Source organism: Sceloporus occidentalis, unplaced genomic scaffold (assembly GCF_023333645.1).
Source record: "Sceloporus occidentalis isolate IW3139 unplaced genomic scaffold, rSceOcc1.0.p SCAF_1, whole genome shotgun sequence".
NCBI classification, from domain to species: Eukaryota; Metazoa; Chordata; class Lepidosauria; order Squamata; family Phrynosomatidae; genus Sceloporus; species Sceloporus occidentalis.
The window spans coordinates 275,793,382-275,811,897 of NW_028316981.1; the positions used below are offsets into that span (position 1 = coordinate 275,793,382).

Genomic DNA, 18,516 nt, shown 5'->3' on the forward strand with positions numbered 1-18,516 from the left:
TACATTTATTGTGCCTCTGACGGTTACCAGAGATATGGCGTGAAGAAAAACGATCCTAGATCATAGCGAAAGTACAGCTCCTCTAGATGGGCCAGTTTGGGGTCATAGTATGTATGTCTGAGTTGTGTTTTTTCCCTAAACCAAAACATAGGCACAACTTAACATTGTTGCTTTTTTTGTGGGTTGAAGGTTGTTTTGCCTGCAAAACCATACCCATTCTGACCACCATCACCACCTTGATAATATTTTACATTAATTTAAAAGCCACAGTACCTGTTGTTTCTCTGGTATTGGTAGTCACAGGTAAAGTCACAAGTAAAGTGTCTCCAGTGTGTGTCACAAACTATCCAAACTAATTGTTGAAGGATATTTGGAGCATGTTACTGTGACTGGTAACAAAACAGCATTTCAGCTTCAACAGTGTATCTTCAGACGTACTTTGGCTGTAGTATTACATTGGAATGTACATGGCCTCTAGCTATTTGTATTTGTTCCATTTACTTTGTTGTCAAGTCTCGTTAGTACATTTTATCCTAAGAACAAGGTCATCTTGAGGTCAAGCATAGCCAAAGCTTCATGATTTTGAACAAGTGGAGCTAAAGTATTGGACCATGAGAATGATGTTTTTCAAATCATATTGCTCTATGAAAGCAAAACGTACATGTCTTTGAAAGAGAAACTATAAGTATTCTGCACTGATTTTATGCAGTTATGGGTTGAGAACCCTCAAATCTATAAGATGCCTTAGTTTTGTTTCATAATAAAAGTGTTAACAGTATTTCCTGTTCTACAGGAAAAAAAGAGTTAAGGCCAGCATGATTAATAGCTTTATAATAAAGCAATCAGCCTTTCTTACCTTACACCATTATTTTGCCCACAATTTCTCATGAGTAAGGTTGTGCCTGGTTACATAGCTCTGCCATGCACAGAATAAATTTTGTGTTTTGACACATAATAAATAACTCTTTCTCATGTCAAGAGAAGCTACAAGCAGCAAGTGCAAAGGTGATTTGTGCTTTTGCTTGTTGAGCTTTTGGTTAATGTATACTGATCTTGCTGCTGAGATGAAGAATGACTTCCCCCATTTGGATACCTTTCAGAAGATTATATCTGTATTTGATTTTTCTGAGGATGGAGATACCACAGTGCATCACAACTGAAATGATAGAAGGGGTACTGTAGTGTGTTGGTTGTTCGTTTGCAGGTCCCCATATCAGTGTATATTATACACAAAGCTTTAAGGTTTGTGTGTGCATTTGAATCCCTAACAAAACACCATCTTATATTAAAAACAGAAGACGAGCTATGCTGAATCAAACTAAAGGTCCATCTAATCCTGTACTCTGTTCATACAATGGTCAACCTGCTGCCTATGGGAAGTCCACAAGCAGAGCTCCCTCATAATTATTTTTGTCAGTAATTGGTATTCAGAGACATACTACCTTTCATACTGGAAGAAATATACAGTTGGGCCTCCATATCCACAGGTTTTGCATCCTCAAATTCAACCATCCACAGCTTGAAAATATATATATATTTTTAAATCCAAAAACAAAACCTTGATTCTGTCATTTTATATAAGGGACACCATTTTATTGCCCCATTGTATATAATGGGACTTCAGCATCCAGGATTTTGGTATCCACTGGGGATCCTGGAACCAAACTGAGGTAGATACCAAGGGCACACTGTATAGCCATAATGACTAGTAACCACTGATAGACCTGTCTTCCCTGAATGTGTCCATTTCACTTGCCAGTAATTGCTAAAGTATGAGAGAGGGAGAAAAAATACTTGCTATCTACATTATTTCCACCTATATAATTTTGTGCAGATTTGTCATATTTTCCCTTACCTATTTTCTGAACTTTACTCATGGGGGGGTTGCTCTGACCACATGATCATCTGCATTTTTCAGTATCTTTTACAGCTCTACAATAACCTCTTTTAGGTCTAGTGACTAGAACAGTACAGTATTCCAAATGTAGTTGCACCATAGGTTTGTATAAGGGTAGGATGATATTGGGAGTTTGTGTTACTTTTCTAACTGTTCTCAGCATGGAGCACTTTTTTCCTACTTCTGATGAGTGAAAAATAGGTCAGTTGAGCCTTCTGGAAATGGAATTTTTTATCAGGAGAGAGGACAGATATGCAGGGGAATAAGAGAGGAATTTAGTTTTGAGCCTCTCTGGGAATGCAAGGGGCTGAGTCATTCTGAGTTTATCTCAGTGTGCACTTTCAAGACTTACAATGAGGTTTTAAAATTTCATGAAAAGTTAAAATCTTAATGTGATCTGTATCAAAACTTTAGCAAATCATGCCTGAACTCTCCCTAGAAGCAAAGATGATTATACTGAGACTGGTATGACTTGCTAAAAAAGACAATAATACTTGGGAAGGGAGAAGGCAGTAGGAAGAGGAAGACTGTGTTGCAGATGGGTAATCTCAATCAAGGAAGTCATGACCCTGAATCTGGTAAACCTGAGCAGGGCTGTTGATGACAGAATTACTTGGTGGTCTCTCATTCATACAGTCACCATAAGTTAAAGTTGACTTGGCGGTTGTTAACAACAAAGTTGAGCCTTCACTGAGCCAGGAACAAAGTTAGACTTACATTTCTTCTTTATGATCAGACTTTTCCCCAATCTAAATCTGCAGTTTGGCCCTTGTCAATGTGTAGTTGTGTATTACTTTTATAGCCATGTTCCAAGTGTGTTTAGTCTGAGTATCTGATTGAGGTTTTCTACAACCACTAAGATTTCTCTATTATGGTAAAGTTGTAAGAGCTATAGGTTTTTACAGGATTTTCCCTCATGAGATATAGCTCTTGAACTATAACTTTCTAAGGGGGATTAATGCCCTTTGTTAGGCCCTTCTTCTGGCTTCAGCTGATGACCTGTCCTAAATGAATTAAATGAACAAATGGCTAGCACTTTCCTTCTCACATCGACGTTAGCAGATCTGTGTGCTTTATTCCATTTTATCTGGCTGTTTTGTCACTGTGGCTGAGACCTTTTATTATTGGGAAGCATTGTGTGTTGCTTTTGAGAGGTGTTTGATTGTTTGCTGAATGTCTTAATGAAGGAAGACCACTCAGGCTGCATCCTATGCACCCTCACTCAGGAGTAAAGCTCATTGAATTTGATGGGATATCTTTGATTAAGCTTGAGTCATTAAGTGGTCATGGCTGTGATACAGATGTAATACAAGTATTCTTGTGTAGCAGCTTTTTTATACTACAGTGATGTGTAATGAATGGTACAGCATTTCAATATGATATGAAATACCAGTCACCTACACTCCACACATGCAGGGTGTCAGTCCCTACATAGATTACAAAGATAGCAGTAATGATGCAGCAATTATGCCAGGCTAGCAACTGTTGTCTCTAAAATCTTGCTGTATAAACAACCACTTACTTAAGGTATTTCGTGGTGCGTATATATCCGCAGCTTATGGGAGAGCATATGGATGTGCCTTAAGCATGCCCACTAGATCATAACAAGCCAGAGTGCTGCAGAAATCTGGTGAGTCATTTGAGTTTATGCCAAGTGTAGTATCGGAACAATCATCAAAGGCTGCAGTGTGGTCTAGTGTTGAGGTTACAAAAGCATTAATAATAGGTCATATTCCCTTTGGAGTATGCAAAATCTCATGCTTCACTGATCATGTACCCTTTGTCTTAAATGCATTTTTCATTAATTTGTTGCATACATGCCATACATTCTAGATGAGGTGTTTGGTTCATTGAATAATGAATAATGGGTGTAGATCTGCAAGAGTTTATATTATCTGTAGTTTTCGTAACCACAATTAAACAAAACGGTTGCCCATTAGCTTTGTTTTCTACAGAAAATAAATTGTGAAGTTCAGTTTAATGACCTGTAAAGTTACCAAACATGATTGATTGGATTCTCTTGCTGTAACAGCCTGACTTTTCTGTTGACAGAAACACTTTTATTTTCATAAATAGATTAAAAGATAGTCAAAGAATACATTATGATAGCTACTTAAAATATTTTCACTACTATATTTCCCTAATTACTTCTTATTTTGTTCCAGAACATTCCAGATGTAGATGATGAAGGCTATAGCATTAAACCAGAAGCTAGTCAGAATATCCTTTTTTATAGTTATACCCATATAGACATTTGTTCTCTCTTTATAATGCTCTTTGAATCTAAATTTTAGTGACTTTTCTGAGGCTTAAATATTTTGATTAGCAACTTGGCTTTGTGGCAATTGCTATATGTCAGTTTAGTCATAGCAGTTAGAGCTTTAATTAACTGATTAATCAACCTTTACCTTAACTGAAAATAACATGCCAAAGAGAACCACTTCTATTCATCAAGTGATTCTGATTCTGAAGATGACGAACCAAGGAAGTTCCATGTGGAAATCAAACCTGTTCAGCCAAACAATAGTTCTCATTATACAGTGCCTTCACTGGATGAATTAAAAGAATCAATAGGAAACATCACACTGTCACCAGCTATATCTGTAAGTAACCTACGCTCAATACAGTGCACTCTTCTTATCCTCAGGCTTGCCATCTGCAGAATTGACCTTCCACGGATGGCAAACCCCTGTTGTTTGTAATGGGAGGTTCGTGTGTGCGGTTGTACTAGTGGCTGTGTGCACGCCACACCACCATAGAAAACAACAGGATTTAAGGTCCCACATTTTTTGTTACCCATGTTGGGGGGGGGGGGTCTGGAACTCCCACGGTTACAAAGGGACAACTGTACTTAGTATAATAAGTACTGTAAATTATTTTTGTTAAACTGAAACATTTAGCACACATCTGTGAAAAGTAAAATTTCTGTATCTGTACTGTCTGCAGTCGTTCCTTTGAATTTGTGGGGGATCCACTCTGGACCTCCCTGCGAGTTTGAAATATTGCATATATTCAAGCCCCATAGGCTTGAATTGGGTATGTGTATGTGGGGTGTGCACCCCATTAAGGTTAATAGTGGTCGCCCCTCCGCGGATTTCCAAGTTTGCTTATTTCAAGTCCGTGAACTTGGAGGGGCGAGTGTATTTTTAATCAGTTTTATCAAGTGGTAAAAAGTGGTATTCCAGCTTCATTACCATGGTATTCAAGAAGCCTGTGAGAAAGTGGGAAAGTTTTTACTCAGTGAAAGTAAGTGGTTAAATGCCTGTACTGCAGCCACCCACTCAAAACCATAAGGTTGCGAGGAGTACCCAGCTTATTGGGGACAATTAGCTTACATTTGTAAACCGCTTAGAGACTGCTTAGTTCAGTATGAAGTGGTATATAAATGAAGCTGTGATTGCAATAAAGATGAGAGAAACTAGCTGTATAGCAAGAGTCCCACTGTTCAGAAAGTAATATTCCACTTATAGCAGAACAAAGTGTTTGTTGTGAAGTAGAGATACACAACCTTTTCATTCCAGTTGTTGTTTCTGATGCTATCTCAGGAATTGGGACCTCACACATATGTACATATGCATCCCAATTCTCCTCATTCTTGCTGACAAGGAGTGTAAAGCTTTGTCTCTACCCCTCTCTAGCAATCCTGATGCAGCATTAAGGAAAGAGTAGTTTCTGTGAAATTAGTTGGAATTAAAGTGAGGATTTCAAATTAGGAGGGAGGCACGACATCTGTAGGAGCCAAATTCAAGGTTGTAATATACACTCTAAGGAAGTTCATGATTAATGAAGCAAATCTCTCTTCTCTAATCTACATCTGCTTCTGGTGCAAGAAGGGGAAACAGCACTGCAGAAATATTCTGGTTTGACACAGTTTAACTGCCATGGCTCAAGGCTATGTAATGCTAGGAATGGTAGTCTGTTGTGGCACCAGATTGGAGCTTTAAGAGGATCCTCTGAGAGGAGAGGAGAGCTCTTGTGTCACAACAAGCTACTATTCCCAGAATTCCATAGCCTTGAGTCATGGCAGCAGTGTCAAACCAGATTATTTCTGCCATGTAGATGCAGGATCTGCCTTGCTGCTCTCTGTTCTGGAGTGACTGCTAGTATGAAAGACTCAAATGTCTAAGGAGAAAGTTTTGAAATGTCTGGTATTCCAAGATAACCAAATACATCCCATTTGGTCAATGTGTACTCTTAATGTTCAGCTTTCTATTTGTTATTATTATTACTATTAACCTTTATTTATAAAGCGCTGTAAATTTACACAGCGCTGTACATACAATCTTTTTAATTGGACGGTTCCCTGCCCTCAGGCTTACAATCTAAAAAGACACGACACAAAAGGAGAAGGGAGTGGTGGAGGGGATTTCTTGTGAAATCTTCCCCCTTGTTACTCAGAGATAGGAATCAAGTAACACTCTGGGTAGTGTTGGATTGCTACTTCCAGCTTCTCTTATCATTGGCTAGACTGCTGAGCACTACTGCAAGTAGTCCAAAAATATCCAGAAGGTTGTATGATTCCTACCTTTCCTCTTGAAGAAGATTGTAAATAAAGATTGTTTTGGTAGTCCTAACTAGAATAGACCCATTGGATTAATTATAAAATGGTGAATCTACATTTATGTAAATTCCATTGATTCAGTGGGTCAACTGTAGCTAGGATTAACAATAGGATTCAGGCCATAAAATGATTCACTGTTGTGTAATATAGGAGATCTATGGTAGACAGATGGCGAAATCAGGTCAGTAGAATTTATTTTAAGACCCCTTGCCTTTTTCTTTAAAATGAAGCTGTCCTTTATGCTTGAAATTTTATTATATTAACATTGAAGCCTGATGTGTCATACTTAAAAGTAGTACATATACCTTGCACAAAATTGTGTGTAATAATGTTTTCCCCATTTTATTCCTATGCTGACATCAGAGACATAGTCCTGTAAGTATTAAACTATTATTTGATTGACAATATCATACTTTAATAAAAGATTTGGTGATGCTGGCTGTTTATGATAGCTGAGTTTTTATCTAATGTTTTTATTATTATTTGAAAATTAATGAAAGCTGCTTGTCAGTCTTTTGCCATGAAAACATAGAATGTTTGCCCACAGTGATCATTTCCTTATGTTAGCAATGGGAGAGGTGATACAAACCACTGTAATGGAATTCTGTTTGTTTCTGGTTCTGTCAAACAGAAAGGAAAAAGAATGTTGAGATAATTCTCTATGTTGTTGCAGGATTCTGTCAACATATCTGAAATCTCAGTTCAACTCTGCAATAAATAGATCCACTTGTAACCTTTTTTTAAGCACTAGAGGTTCATGATTTGCTTGCCATATGGCAAGTATTCTTTGTCTTTAGGCAAACATGATAAATGCCAGGTTTCCTCCCAACTATGAAGTTAAAAATACAGCAAAGAATTTTTATACTTGCACTAGATTTCCAAAGCCTTCCTGGTGCTTTTGAAACACAGCACAGTAGTAGGAACAATCCCAACTTCCCTTTCCAATACATTTATTTGGAGAAAAACACATATTTTTGGTTTCTCTGCACTTCGTTGGTTTAGAACCTTCTGCTAGTTACATTTTGGTGTAGGTTCCTTGGTTTGTTTTTTGTTTTTGAATTACTAGGTGACATAAAGAATTGTCTCGTCTTGTGTAATACTCAACACATTCCAGCATTTTCCAGTTATGGTCCTGGGATGGTCATGTTGTGAAAAGATATTGCAAATTTAATCACTTGTCTAAATCATTTTCCTGACTTAAGGATGCATTGTTTTTCTTTGCCTTTTTAAATACGTTACACTTAATAGCTAAAGTCAGAATGTGTATCTACCACCGAGAACACTTTTCATTAAGCACTGTTTGCTTTTTGTTTTGTTTAGGCACAGATGAACCGGAATTCATCTAGTAAGTTTATGTGAGCTCTTGGCTGTCATCACATAGTTCTTACTATTGCAAAACTTTACTTTTCTTTTTGAGGACATTCCTGGATAATCAAATGTTCCTTGTAAATTGAAAGATATGGTGTTATAACTTGGATATTCAGATTTAGGTGGTTTTTTTAAAAAAATCCTTCTGTATTTGATCATTTTTGAAGTGAAGGAAGTTTTTCCACTACAATAAACAACTGCAAAATGTTTGTATTTTTGTGCAGTTGTACAGAACAAGATACATATCCATAATAAAATATTGTTTAATAAAATGGCTGTGTGGTATTAGATGAGTTTACCATAGTTCAACTCGTAAAAGCTTCTGACACTAGAAGTGCTATTGCACATGGAATCTTAATGTTTGCATCCTGGTTTAGGAACAGGGATTCCCCTCCAAGTTATGGTGATCTAATTTTTCATTAGAATGTTTAGATGCAAAGAAATGTAAAATATTTACCACATTGCTCATATCAGTAACCTCATGCTACATGGTTTGTTGTTACTGCTAGAAGAGCCAGTCTTCGTTGGAGCAGTGTGTGTGTGTGTGTCCGTGTGCATATGCATGTGTGAGAGCCAGCATTGTGTAGTGGTTTGAGTGTTGGTCTAGGACTCTCAGAGGCAGGGTTCAAATCCCCATTTGGACATAGAAAGCTACTGGGTGGCCTTGAGCAAGTCACATTCTTTCAGCCTCAGAAGGCAGTGGCAACCTCCACCCTCAACAAATCTTGTGAAAGAAACCCAGTGATAGGTTCACCTTAGGGTCACCATAAATCAGAAATGACTAGAAAGACATACAGCAACAACAGTGTCTGTGTGTATGTTTCTATTGCAGATTCTTTAAATAAAATCTGCCTTTTTGAGAAAAGACAGGCATTTGATAATACTTTTGCATATTCCTTCTTCCCTGGACACTCCTTCCCATAGGGCAGTTGGTATGCTATCTGGTAAAGAAGGGCACAGTCCCAGTGGAGCGGGAACAGACACCTGGCATTGTATTATACTAGATTCTAGTGTTGTTGTTTTAATTTTTTTTTTTATGAATCCCTTTTGCAGTCAAGTTCAGCACACAGGTCTTCCTAGTGTTAATGTTACTCCTTACCTGTATTCATAATTGAAGAATGCTACATTTCAGTTAGAGTGGTTAGTGACAATAAAGACCTAATTGTTTTCTCCATCCAAGTTCACAAACCCTTTGAAATCTGGAGAATCTTAGGGTTTCTCAATCCCCAGTTTTGTGTAAATTCTAGTGAACACTAGAAGACCAATTTGGAAAACATAATAGAAGTAGATAATTCATATTTTAATACATGTCCATTTCATTCATTGTTTTAGTTACTTTGAATTGTCACTTTACCAATCAACTATGTTTATATAAAAGATGGCTGATTTTGTTAATTAAATATTTTTGCTTTCAATGATCATAATATTTTTAATTAGGTGAAGAATTAACAAAATCAAAGCTTTCTGCTTCATCTAATGAGTAAGTTTCTCCTTTGACATTTATTTTTATTTGAAAATCACCAGATATTATTTCTGTAGGATTTTCCTCTCAGATTCTAGTATCCGTGGCTGGATTCAGATATCATATCTTAAGTTTAAGTCTGCTCATTTAGTTATTAAATCGTTTTTATACTTCATTCCAACTGCTTTCCTCCCCCTTACCTTGTTTTTTCTTTTCATTTTTTCTCATACTGGAATGTATATATTTATACATCTTTTTGCTCATATAGAAATGTTTATATTTATAGTAAAATCATTTAAATTAAAATTTGGTTCCACCTGTAGCATAAGTCTAGTGCATATATCTGGGCTGAAGAGCACCTGGTATTTGTCAAATTTTATTTATTTATATTTAGTCAAGGAATTATGAATATAAATCATTCTCAGCTAGCAAAGAGGGAGCCATTCTAGTTCCTGCCCCTCCCCAGGCAAAGCAAAATATTGTATCATTTTACCTGAGCTTTGTATTACTCCTCATCTCCTCCTACTTCAGTCCTTCTTTTGCCTCATGCAGGGAAGGTCATACAGTGAGCCATTCTCTTAGGCAGGGAATCTGTTCCGGGACCCACCCACCCCCCACCCCCCCCCACCCCCCGGTGTAGAAGAAAAAGCATGTAAGCTCGAGCCCCATTAGAACTAATGGGGCTCGTGCCTGTGGTGTGGCACACATGCCACAGGCGCGCACCTCATTGCTTCTTCCGGGGCATACAAGGCTTTTTTCCAGCACAGCTCCAGCTTATGCTGGAAGCCACATATGACGCACCCACATATGATGCAGACGCAGTGTATAATTGTCTCTTTTGCTTTTTCTAGTGCCTTTTTGCTTTACCTTATTTCTTCTCCAGTCCTCCTTTTTCTCCTGCTCTCTTTGTCCCAAACTCTCTTCTCTCTCTCTTTTTTTTAAAAAGCTCCTTCGGTGTCTCCCTTTTCGTTTTTCTTCTCTCTTCCCTTCACTGATTTTCTTCAGTGCTCCCCCTCCCTCTTGGGATGAGAAGAGTAAAAGTCAAAACAGTAAAGACAAGATCTGCTTCTAGGAATTCTCCTGTCCCAAGCATGTTTGCTTAATTTAGGACATGCATGGGCTCATTGCTGCCTCCCCCAGAAACTGCAATACCATGAAGGGTGCTGCAATAAAGTCATACCACATTGAAACACCTTTTTGCCACCTCCTATCTAGATACTCATATCTGCATAGGTAGATCCCATTCATGGATGGCTCCTTCTCCACCAGCTGAGAATGACAAATTGGAAGACTTGCCATTAAGATCCATCCTTGCCAAGGATTCAGCCTTACCCATGGTTGTAAGATCCTAATCCTTTTCTAGAGCTGGGGAGTTTCTTTACTTTCCTGTTTCTTAACTTAATGAAGGAACTGAAGTAAAAGGAGATGAGGATGAATAAAAAGGTCAGATTAAAATGATGCAATATTTTGCCTAGCCTGGGCAGCGACAGAAGTTAACCTATTCTGTGATGGCTCATTCTTCTTGGCAAGAATGGTACTTGATGGTAAGTCCTCCAATGTGCCACTTTCTTGCCATTGTTTTTAAAGGATTTTATGCACAAATGGAAACATCTCACCTTTGAAATCAATTCACATTCTGTAAGAATATCCAAGAAACATCCATCCATCCACCCATCATTTTATTTATATCTCACCTTTCTCCCAGGCTGGGGTTTGAGGCAGTTTATAAAAATAATAGCATAGCTAGAGGATGACTAAAAAGAATCAACTAACTTTTTTTGTGGTCTCTGTGCAATCTAATTTGGGTTCTGCACTTTCAAGAAGCCTTATTTTGGAGCATTCTTGATTCTAGAATCTGTGATGGATTTGGCTGGATGCCTCTGTACACATTCAGAGAAGTATGAATTCTGCTTTCCAACTTGGGGCTCATTCCCATTTAGATTTAAATCGGTTTGCAATTCGCTTTTGCTCCAGGTTGGTGAATCGATTCCAGTTGATGCGTTGTTCCCACTATGGAAGCGGGTCTTGTCTTTATTTGCTTCTTTTTTTGCACGATTGTCGTTTCCACTAATTTGTGCTGCTTCAAAATGTCTGTCAACCATTTACGCATCATCAGTGGCACAACCAACACAATAAAAAAACATGGGAGGGAGACATGGGTGCCGTGGCTAGAATTCTCCACTGGGATGCATGGATCCATGGGTTTCATGGAAGACTCTTCCTTGGGATGCATGCATCCATGGGTGTTAGGGAGGACTCTCCCCTGGGATGCATGGGTCCATGGGTGTCATGGAGGACTCTCCCATCACCATCTTCTGAGGTTGGGAGAGTGTGACTAGCCCAAGGTCACCCACTAGTTTATATGGCTGTTCTGGGATTCAAACACAAGTCTCCAGAGTCCCAGTCCAACATTCAAACCACTGCACCACATTGCCTTGGAAGGACCACTCCCTCTTTTTCAATCGAACAGCCTGGGCTCTACTTGAAAGTAAAGACTGGGAAGCCAAGAAGGAGGGGAGAGAATTGTTCTCTCTTTCACCCCACCCCAGCAACCCCACAGCATCCCTGAGTGAGTCAAGCACACCATTACCCTTTTGAGCAGCCCGGCTTGGGAACTGTATATATATTTTAAAAATGACAGAATATGTGATCCATTGGTTTTGCAGCTGCTTGCCTTGCTGAGCTGCAGTTGGTCCAGTCGCATGGCGCGCCGCCTGAGTAATTGCAAGTAGTTGCAAATACAATGAATTACATATTCTGTTAATTTTTTTTATAAAAAGAAAATATATGGTCATGTGCCCATAAGTCACACCACAAGCACAAAGAGAGGGGTGGGGGATGACTGATTTCCCCAAAACTGAGGAGGGATGGTAAACACCCCTCTGCCAACCCCCTTTGCCATAGTCCTTCTCCTCTAGAATGATGCGCTCAGATCCCTCATTCCCACTTGTTGAACACGCTTCAGAATCAAGTGGGAACAAGGCACATATAACTCAATCAGCAGTTCGCTTTAAATCATAGTGGGAATAAGCCCTTGGTTTCTTTTAACTTCCACTGGAGCAACATTGCTGAGCCCTGGTGCTGCAGTGGTTAAATGCCTGTACTGCAGCCACTCACTTACGAACCATAAGGTTGTGAGTTCAGTACTAGCCAAGGGCTCAGGCTCGACTCAGGCCTGCATTCTTCCAAGGTCACTAAAATGAGTACCCAGCTTGTTGGGATCAATTATCTTACAGTTGTAAACTGCTTAGAGACTGCTTAGGCAGTATGAAGTGGTATATAAATGAAGCTGCTATTGCTATTGCTATTTTTTGCTTTGCTTATCCTGTTGACCTGCTCACATCTCCCAGATGTTTCTCACACTTCTTTTTCAGAACCTATGGCTCTTAAATCAGCTCCTTTTTTGCATACAGTATATTGTTTTGCAAACCAGCCCCTCCCCCAAATGTTGAACATGTTTTGTATGTTTTTGCTTGGGACAAAACACTTAAGCTTCTGCTAACATTGTCAGTACTTCACTGAGCAGGTGTACTGTAATAGGGCATCTCAAGGTGCTTTTCTGTGAAAAGGTAGTTGCTAGTAGTAGATGCTGAAACCTACATTCCTATTGTCCTGCGCTCCCCCAACAGGGCAGACTATCTCACAAATGCAAGTCTAGATTGACAAAGTTCCAAAACAGATGTATAATCCACATGTGTGAGTCTGTGCATATACAATTAACCACTTCAAAATCATTGTTATGAGGTATTGTTTAGCAGTACTGTTCTTCTGTAATCTTCCCTGAAAATAAGTTAAATTAGAAGGATTAAGGATCTATACTTTCCTAGGCACTGTGGGATAAAATGCATTCTGTCTCATCACAGAGAGTATAATTTTTATAAAATCACAAAATATAACATGAAATCTATAGTGGCAGTAATACCGTATACACTCAGGTATAAGTCGACCTCATGTATAAGTCGAGGGCAGTTTTTGAGGCCAAAATCATGGATTTTGATATGACCCATGGATAAGTCGAGGGCATGTTACAAAAGATCTAAGGGGGAAACAAAGCACCACTTCCTGCTCTACATCTCTCTCTCTCTGAACCTCTCTCAAGGGTCACTGTATCAGCATGGGAAAACAAGTCTGGGTGCATACACACACACACACACACACACACACACACTTTTCTTTGCATCAGCATTTCCATACTAAAGGCTTGCAGGAAAAAAGAAGAAGACACCAGCCTTGCCTTTAATCCCAGCATTTCCAGACCCATGGCTTCCATGGAAAAAAAAGGAGGACCCCAGCTTTGCCTTTAACCCCATCATTTCCAGACCCATGGCTTGGAGGGAAAAAGGAGGACCCCAGGCTTGCCTTTAACCCCAGCATTTCCAGACCCATGGCTTGCAAAACGGGGTCCAAGCCTGGGCATGCTCCCTCTCTCTGCATCCTTCTCCCTTTCCCTCAGTAGCTGCTTGTTAGCTCCAGCTGTGAGGGAGGGATGAAGGATCTCACACACACACACTCTCTCTCGCGCGCAGAGGGAGGAGAGGCTGCCGGCACCGGGACTCAAATGGGGAGCTGTTTACTTGGCTACAGAGGAAGGTGGGCACTTTTTTAATGAACTTTATCAGCTGGAGTAACCTATTGACCCTTCCATAAGTCGATCCTTGATTTTGGAGTCCATTTTGGGGCATAAATTTCTCGACTTATAGTTGAGTATATACGGTAGTTATTGCAACAGTCAGCAGATTATTGGAGAAGGGACATCATTACATCTGCTTTTACCAAAATGTGCAGGTGAAGCAAATGTTTACTAAGTGAACTGAAATACAGTCACCCCTCTGTTTCTGTGGACTTGAAATCTGCGTCCCTCACCTGTTCGCAGGCAGTAAACGGAGGGGGACAAAATGGTGTGCGCCGTCATTCAAGCCAGTGGGCCTTGAATATAGGTGAGTTTCCATTGGGGGGGAGGAGTCAGGAATAGGTCTCCTGCGAAAACAGAGGGGTGATTGTATTTCAGAAGACCATTTCCTTTCCCAAATTATCCTTTAGATTTTTAAAAGAATCTTTCATTTATAAGCCAAGAATTTACAGTAGAAAACATGATCTTCTTTGGAAGATGGATAGCTATGCATTTTTATGAAAGCATGCAAATTTAATTTTAATTGTTACTAGAGCACTGAAAACACTTTATGTGTAACATGATTTATATTCGTCTTCTGATGAACTTGTACATTAGGAAAGGGAACAGTGATCTCCTAGCCTGGGATCCACTCTTTAGAAATTCTGGTGACTCTTCCTCCCTGACCTCAACAAAGTCTTCATCTTCATCAGGTAACATTACTGTTAATTTTGAAAAGGTACAAGTGTGATGGTTTTATCTTTATAAGGGAAAATGTCAGTGAGTAATGTAACACGATAATAACAGTAAATATCCAGTTGCACTAATGACTATTCACAGCAGTACCCCCCTCCCCCATTAAATAATAAAATAATAGGGTTATTTAGAAACTTAATTTAACTTCATGTATTTTACCAGGTATTTTTGTGTACCTCCTTGGATTTATCTGTTGGCTTTTGAGATGGTTTGCAATATATTTGCTCATGCTTTGAAAATTTTCACTTAAAGCTTTCAGGTGTATGCTAGCTTTTGGATTTTCTGTGCCTATAGCACCAAGATCCTGCTTTGGAAGGGTTTCCATCTCCACAAGAGCAGAATTTTAGCATGGTGTGTAATTGTTGTAGGAAGGTTGGGATTGTCCTTTTGCCAATTCTATTGATGGAAGCAGCTTCCCAAGTAGGAATATTTAATTGGATCCTGCCTATAGTTTGTACACATCCAGGTGCCATGTAGCACAGAATTATGAAAGCTCAAGCTGTGCATTTGACTAGGCTTGCAGTCATGATATTAGCTAATGTGTTCCTGAGGTGTGTAGGCATTAGACAAGACATCATTTTGTGGTTTGATAAAAAGTATAGAATCAAAGGCCACCTTTTGCAATATTGTGCAATATGTAGTGCTTTCTGTTGAATTTATTTCCTCTGTTTCTAACCTTTGAAATAAAGACATTTTTTTTTCTGTAGATCCTTGGGTTACTTGGGATTTTGAGGGGCTTGCATAATTCTGCTAATACTGAATATGTGACAGATGCATAATCAAAGAAAATAGTTGTAGATCACACATTTTTATTATTCAAATTTTTGTGGTAATCTTTTTAATTAATACTTTAATTTTGCTCAGAATATAGCCTGAATAGAGTGAAAGTCTCTCTGTAATCCCTATTTCTCCCCAATTTTGATATTTAATTTAGCTCACTCAATTTCTCTGCAAAAAAGTTCTTCATCTTCTTGTATCCTGCCTAAAGATAATTCAACAAATACCATCAGTACCTCAGGTAATGGACTTAGGTGAATTATTAAGAAATATACATTCTTAAGTGTTGACTAACTTTCTGGTGAACTGGATGTAATCTACACTTGATATATGACAACACATGCTGGCTCTCTTGAGGCACCCGTTTCTTTATTGTCTATTTCTGTTCAGTCCCTGGAGCCAAGATGTCTTTGTCTTTTCAGTGAAACAGAACCAGATATTAAAAAGCCAAGTAGTTTTTTTGATACAGCTGGCCCTGCTGGGAGACATGTGCTGACTGGCCTTCTCCTCCTTTGTTGGTTATATGCACGGATGGCCAAGCCTGCCTGCCACAGCCCATCATTGCCACTACCACTGTTAAGATGTGCTGGGAAATCTCCTTAACCCCAACTGGATCCATTCATTGCTAATTTTGGGTTGGGGAAAAGCAAATATGTGGTCGTTTCAGAATGGAAAAAAATAATATGCTATATGCTGCTATTAAACATGTAAATTTATCTGAGACAAGTTAGTAGGCTTTGTTCAGTTTTGGTGGATTACTTAATTGCAATTAAGTAATATTACTTAGAAGGAAGATATGGAATTGCTGAAATTTCATAAGCTTGAGAAATATTGTGTCTAGTGTTAAACTTCAGAGTCATGTTTGTAATATTGCTGTCGCTTAACAACCAGTAGTGTTGTCAGTACTATTGAACTGTATCTTGATTCAGCAGATTCTATTTTCTCTTTAATAGAAAAATTCAATATAGTTTTACTTTCAAATACCATATATACTTGACTGTAAGTCAACCTCATGTATATGTCAAAGACAGGTTTGGGGGCCAAAATTATGGATTTTAATATGACCCATGGATAAACTAAGGATAAAACTTAGAGGCATGTAATAAAGGATCTAAAGGATAAAGCTAAGGAAAACAATGCCAAAGAACTTACAAAATTCCAGCAGACATGACTGTGATCACACTAAAGGCTGGCTGGATGAGAGACTAAAGAGGGGTCAGTGCTTCCAGGACAGATTACACTCTTGCCTTTCACCAGAGGAATAATTGCTTTTTTTTATTGTAAGGAGTAAGGTACAGTACTAACATTGACCTCTGGATGAATCAGTTTTTTTGAGTGAATTTTTGACTAAAATTTGTAGACTTATACATGAATATATATATAGTAATCAGCGTGCCAGAATAGTTCATTGCCAACATTTGTGAATATGTCAATACATTAATACCCTGCTTTTTGCCTTCCAGGAAGACCAACAACCCCTCTTTCCATAGGTACTTTAGTACCTCCTCCCAGACCAGCTTCCAGACCAAAGTTGACTGCAGCAAAACTCAGTGGAATTAATGAAATTGTAGGTGCAGTACAACCTGGCATCAATGATCTTTATCTCTTTTATTGTGGACCTATCCAGTTAGATGTGCATACTGACCCTTTTGAATTTTGTTTGAAGCCAAGGCCATTCAGCCCTCCCTTGACCTCCAGTTCCAGCCCACCTCCTTCAGTCCCTTTGGCACGTGCAGAAAGCTCTTCTTCAATATCATCTTCTGCTTCCTTGAGTGCAGCAAATACGCCCACAATAGGTAAGTCACAGCCTGCTCAAAATCCCATTGAAACAACTGTTTTATAATTTCTGCAAGTGGGCTATGAACACCTTTTTAGCATGGAATATGTGAAAGGAATAGTAAAGAATGAATATAATGAGTATTTTATTTCAAAGCGTCTTTTCACCTGCTTGTTACAACACTTATTAAACACACAACGTAATTGTATGTTTGAAATAATAGGATCTATTTTATCAAGGTTTAAATACCTTCCGTAAATACATGTCTTCCTAACTATCTACCTAGAAGTGGAATGTGTGGATAACCAAAATCATATTTTGAACGTTTCTTTTGAGGGATTTATTTATTTATTGACAAAACTGGCATGCTTATTTGTCACACAAAAGGCCATTTAAATTGTCATCCACTGAATTTGCAAGATACTTTTTTTAAAAAAATCTAAAATACACTGCCCTGTTAGTATGAACTGGCTATTACGCTTACCTATAAACAAACTGATTGCAAAACAGTTTTAATTGTCACCATGGTATGTGGTATTGTGTTTAGTGGGGGAACAGTCAAATCTTGTCCAAGGATCATACTAATTTGCTTCTTGCTTTTAGTCTTACCTTCACAAGGTATTTAATGTTCTAAGGGAAATAATGAAACTAAGACAACTATACTTCATCGAGTTAGTTTTGTCTGTAATTTTAAGCATCATTATTAAAGTAAAAATGGGCTTATTGTCTTTCATTTGCTTCTTTTTGTTTATAATTTATTCTGCTGCTTTGTTCCCCTACTCCACTATACTCTCAGGCCTTTTCTAATACAGTAGAAGTCTCGATTAGCCAACATAATTGGGCGAGCGGATAGGCGGATAGCCAAAAATCTCGGATAATCTGGAGCAGGGGTCGGCAACTCCCGGCCTGCGGGCCTAATCTGGCCCGCGAAGGTGGCAGGACTGGCCCCAGCCCGGTCCAGCCGCCGATTGCCACAGGCGGTACTGCGGCGGCGAGGAGGGCAGGCCACAAACAGTGTGCCGCCGCCCGCCCGCCGGCGGCTTCCTCTAGCCCTGCGTGCGCCTGGAGGGCTAAATAGGAGGAGTTTTTCTTCTTGGGGCTGGCTGGCTGGCCAATGGCTGCTGGCAGGGGGCGGTCTGTTAGAGCTCCAGCCTGCCCCCATTGGCCAGCCAGCCTCAAGAGGAGGAGCTCCTCCTCTAGTCCTCAGCAGGGCAGGAGGGGGCAGCGGTGCTTCTCCCTCCCGCCCTGCCTGTGGTTGCCTCACAGCGTGGGCCGGGCAGGAGGGAGGCGGGGGTCCTCCTGCTCCCTC

At 39.3% G+C, this 18,516-nt stretch overlaps 1 protein-coding gene across 1 annotated transcript in view; it reads left to right on the forward strand.

Annotated features, from left to right (window-relative positions):
- FCHO2 (FCH and mu domain containing endocytic adaptor 2) overlaps window positions 1-18,516 on the forward strand; it is a 110,140-nt gene that overhangs the window by 76,331 nt on the left and 15,293 nt on the right. Inside the window, exons 12-20 of the mRNA XM_089494111.1 lie at window positions 4,063-4,117; window positions 4,322-4,500; window positions 6,822-6,833; window positions 7,779-7,803; window positions 9,264-9,306; window positions 14,516-14,610; window positions 15,588-15,671; window positions 16,894-16,997; window positions 17,097-17,226. Coding sequence (XP_089350237.1) covers window positions 4,063-4,117; window positions 4,322-4,500; window positions 6,822-6,833; window positions 7,779-7,803; window positions 9,264-9,306; window positions 14,516-14,610; window positions 15,588-15,671; window positions 16,894-16,997; window positions 17,097-17,226 — 727 coding nt within the window. The remainder of the gene's footprint in view (window positions 1-4,062; window positions 4,118-4,321; window positions 4,501-6,821; window positions 6,834-7,778; window positions 7,804-9,263; window positions 9,307-14,515; window positions 14,611-15,587; window positions 15,672-16,893; window positions 16,998-17,096; window positions 17,227-18,516) is intronic.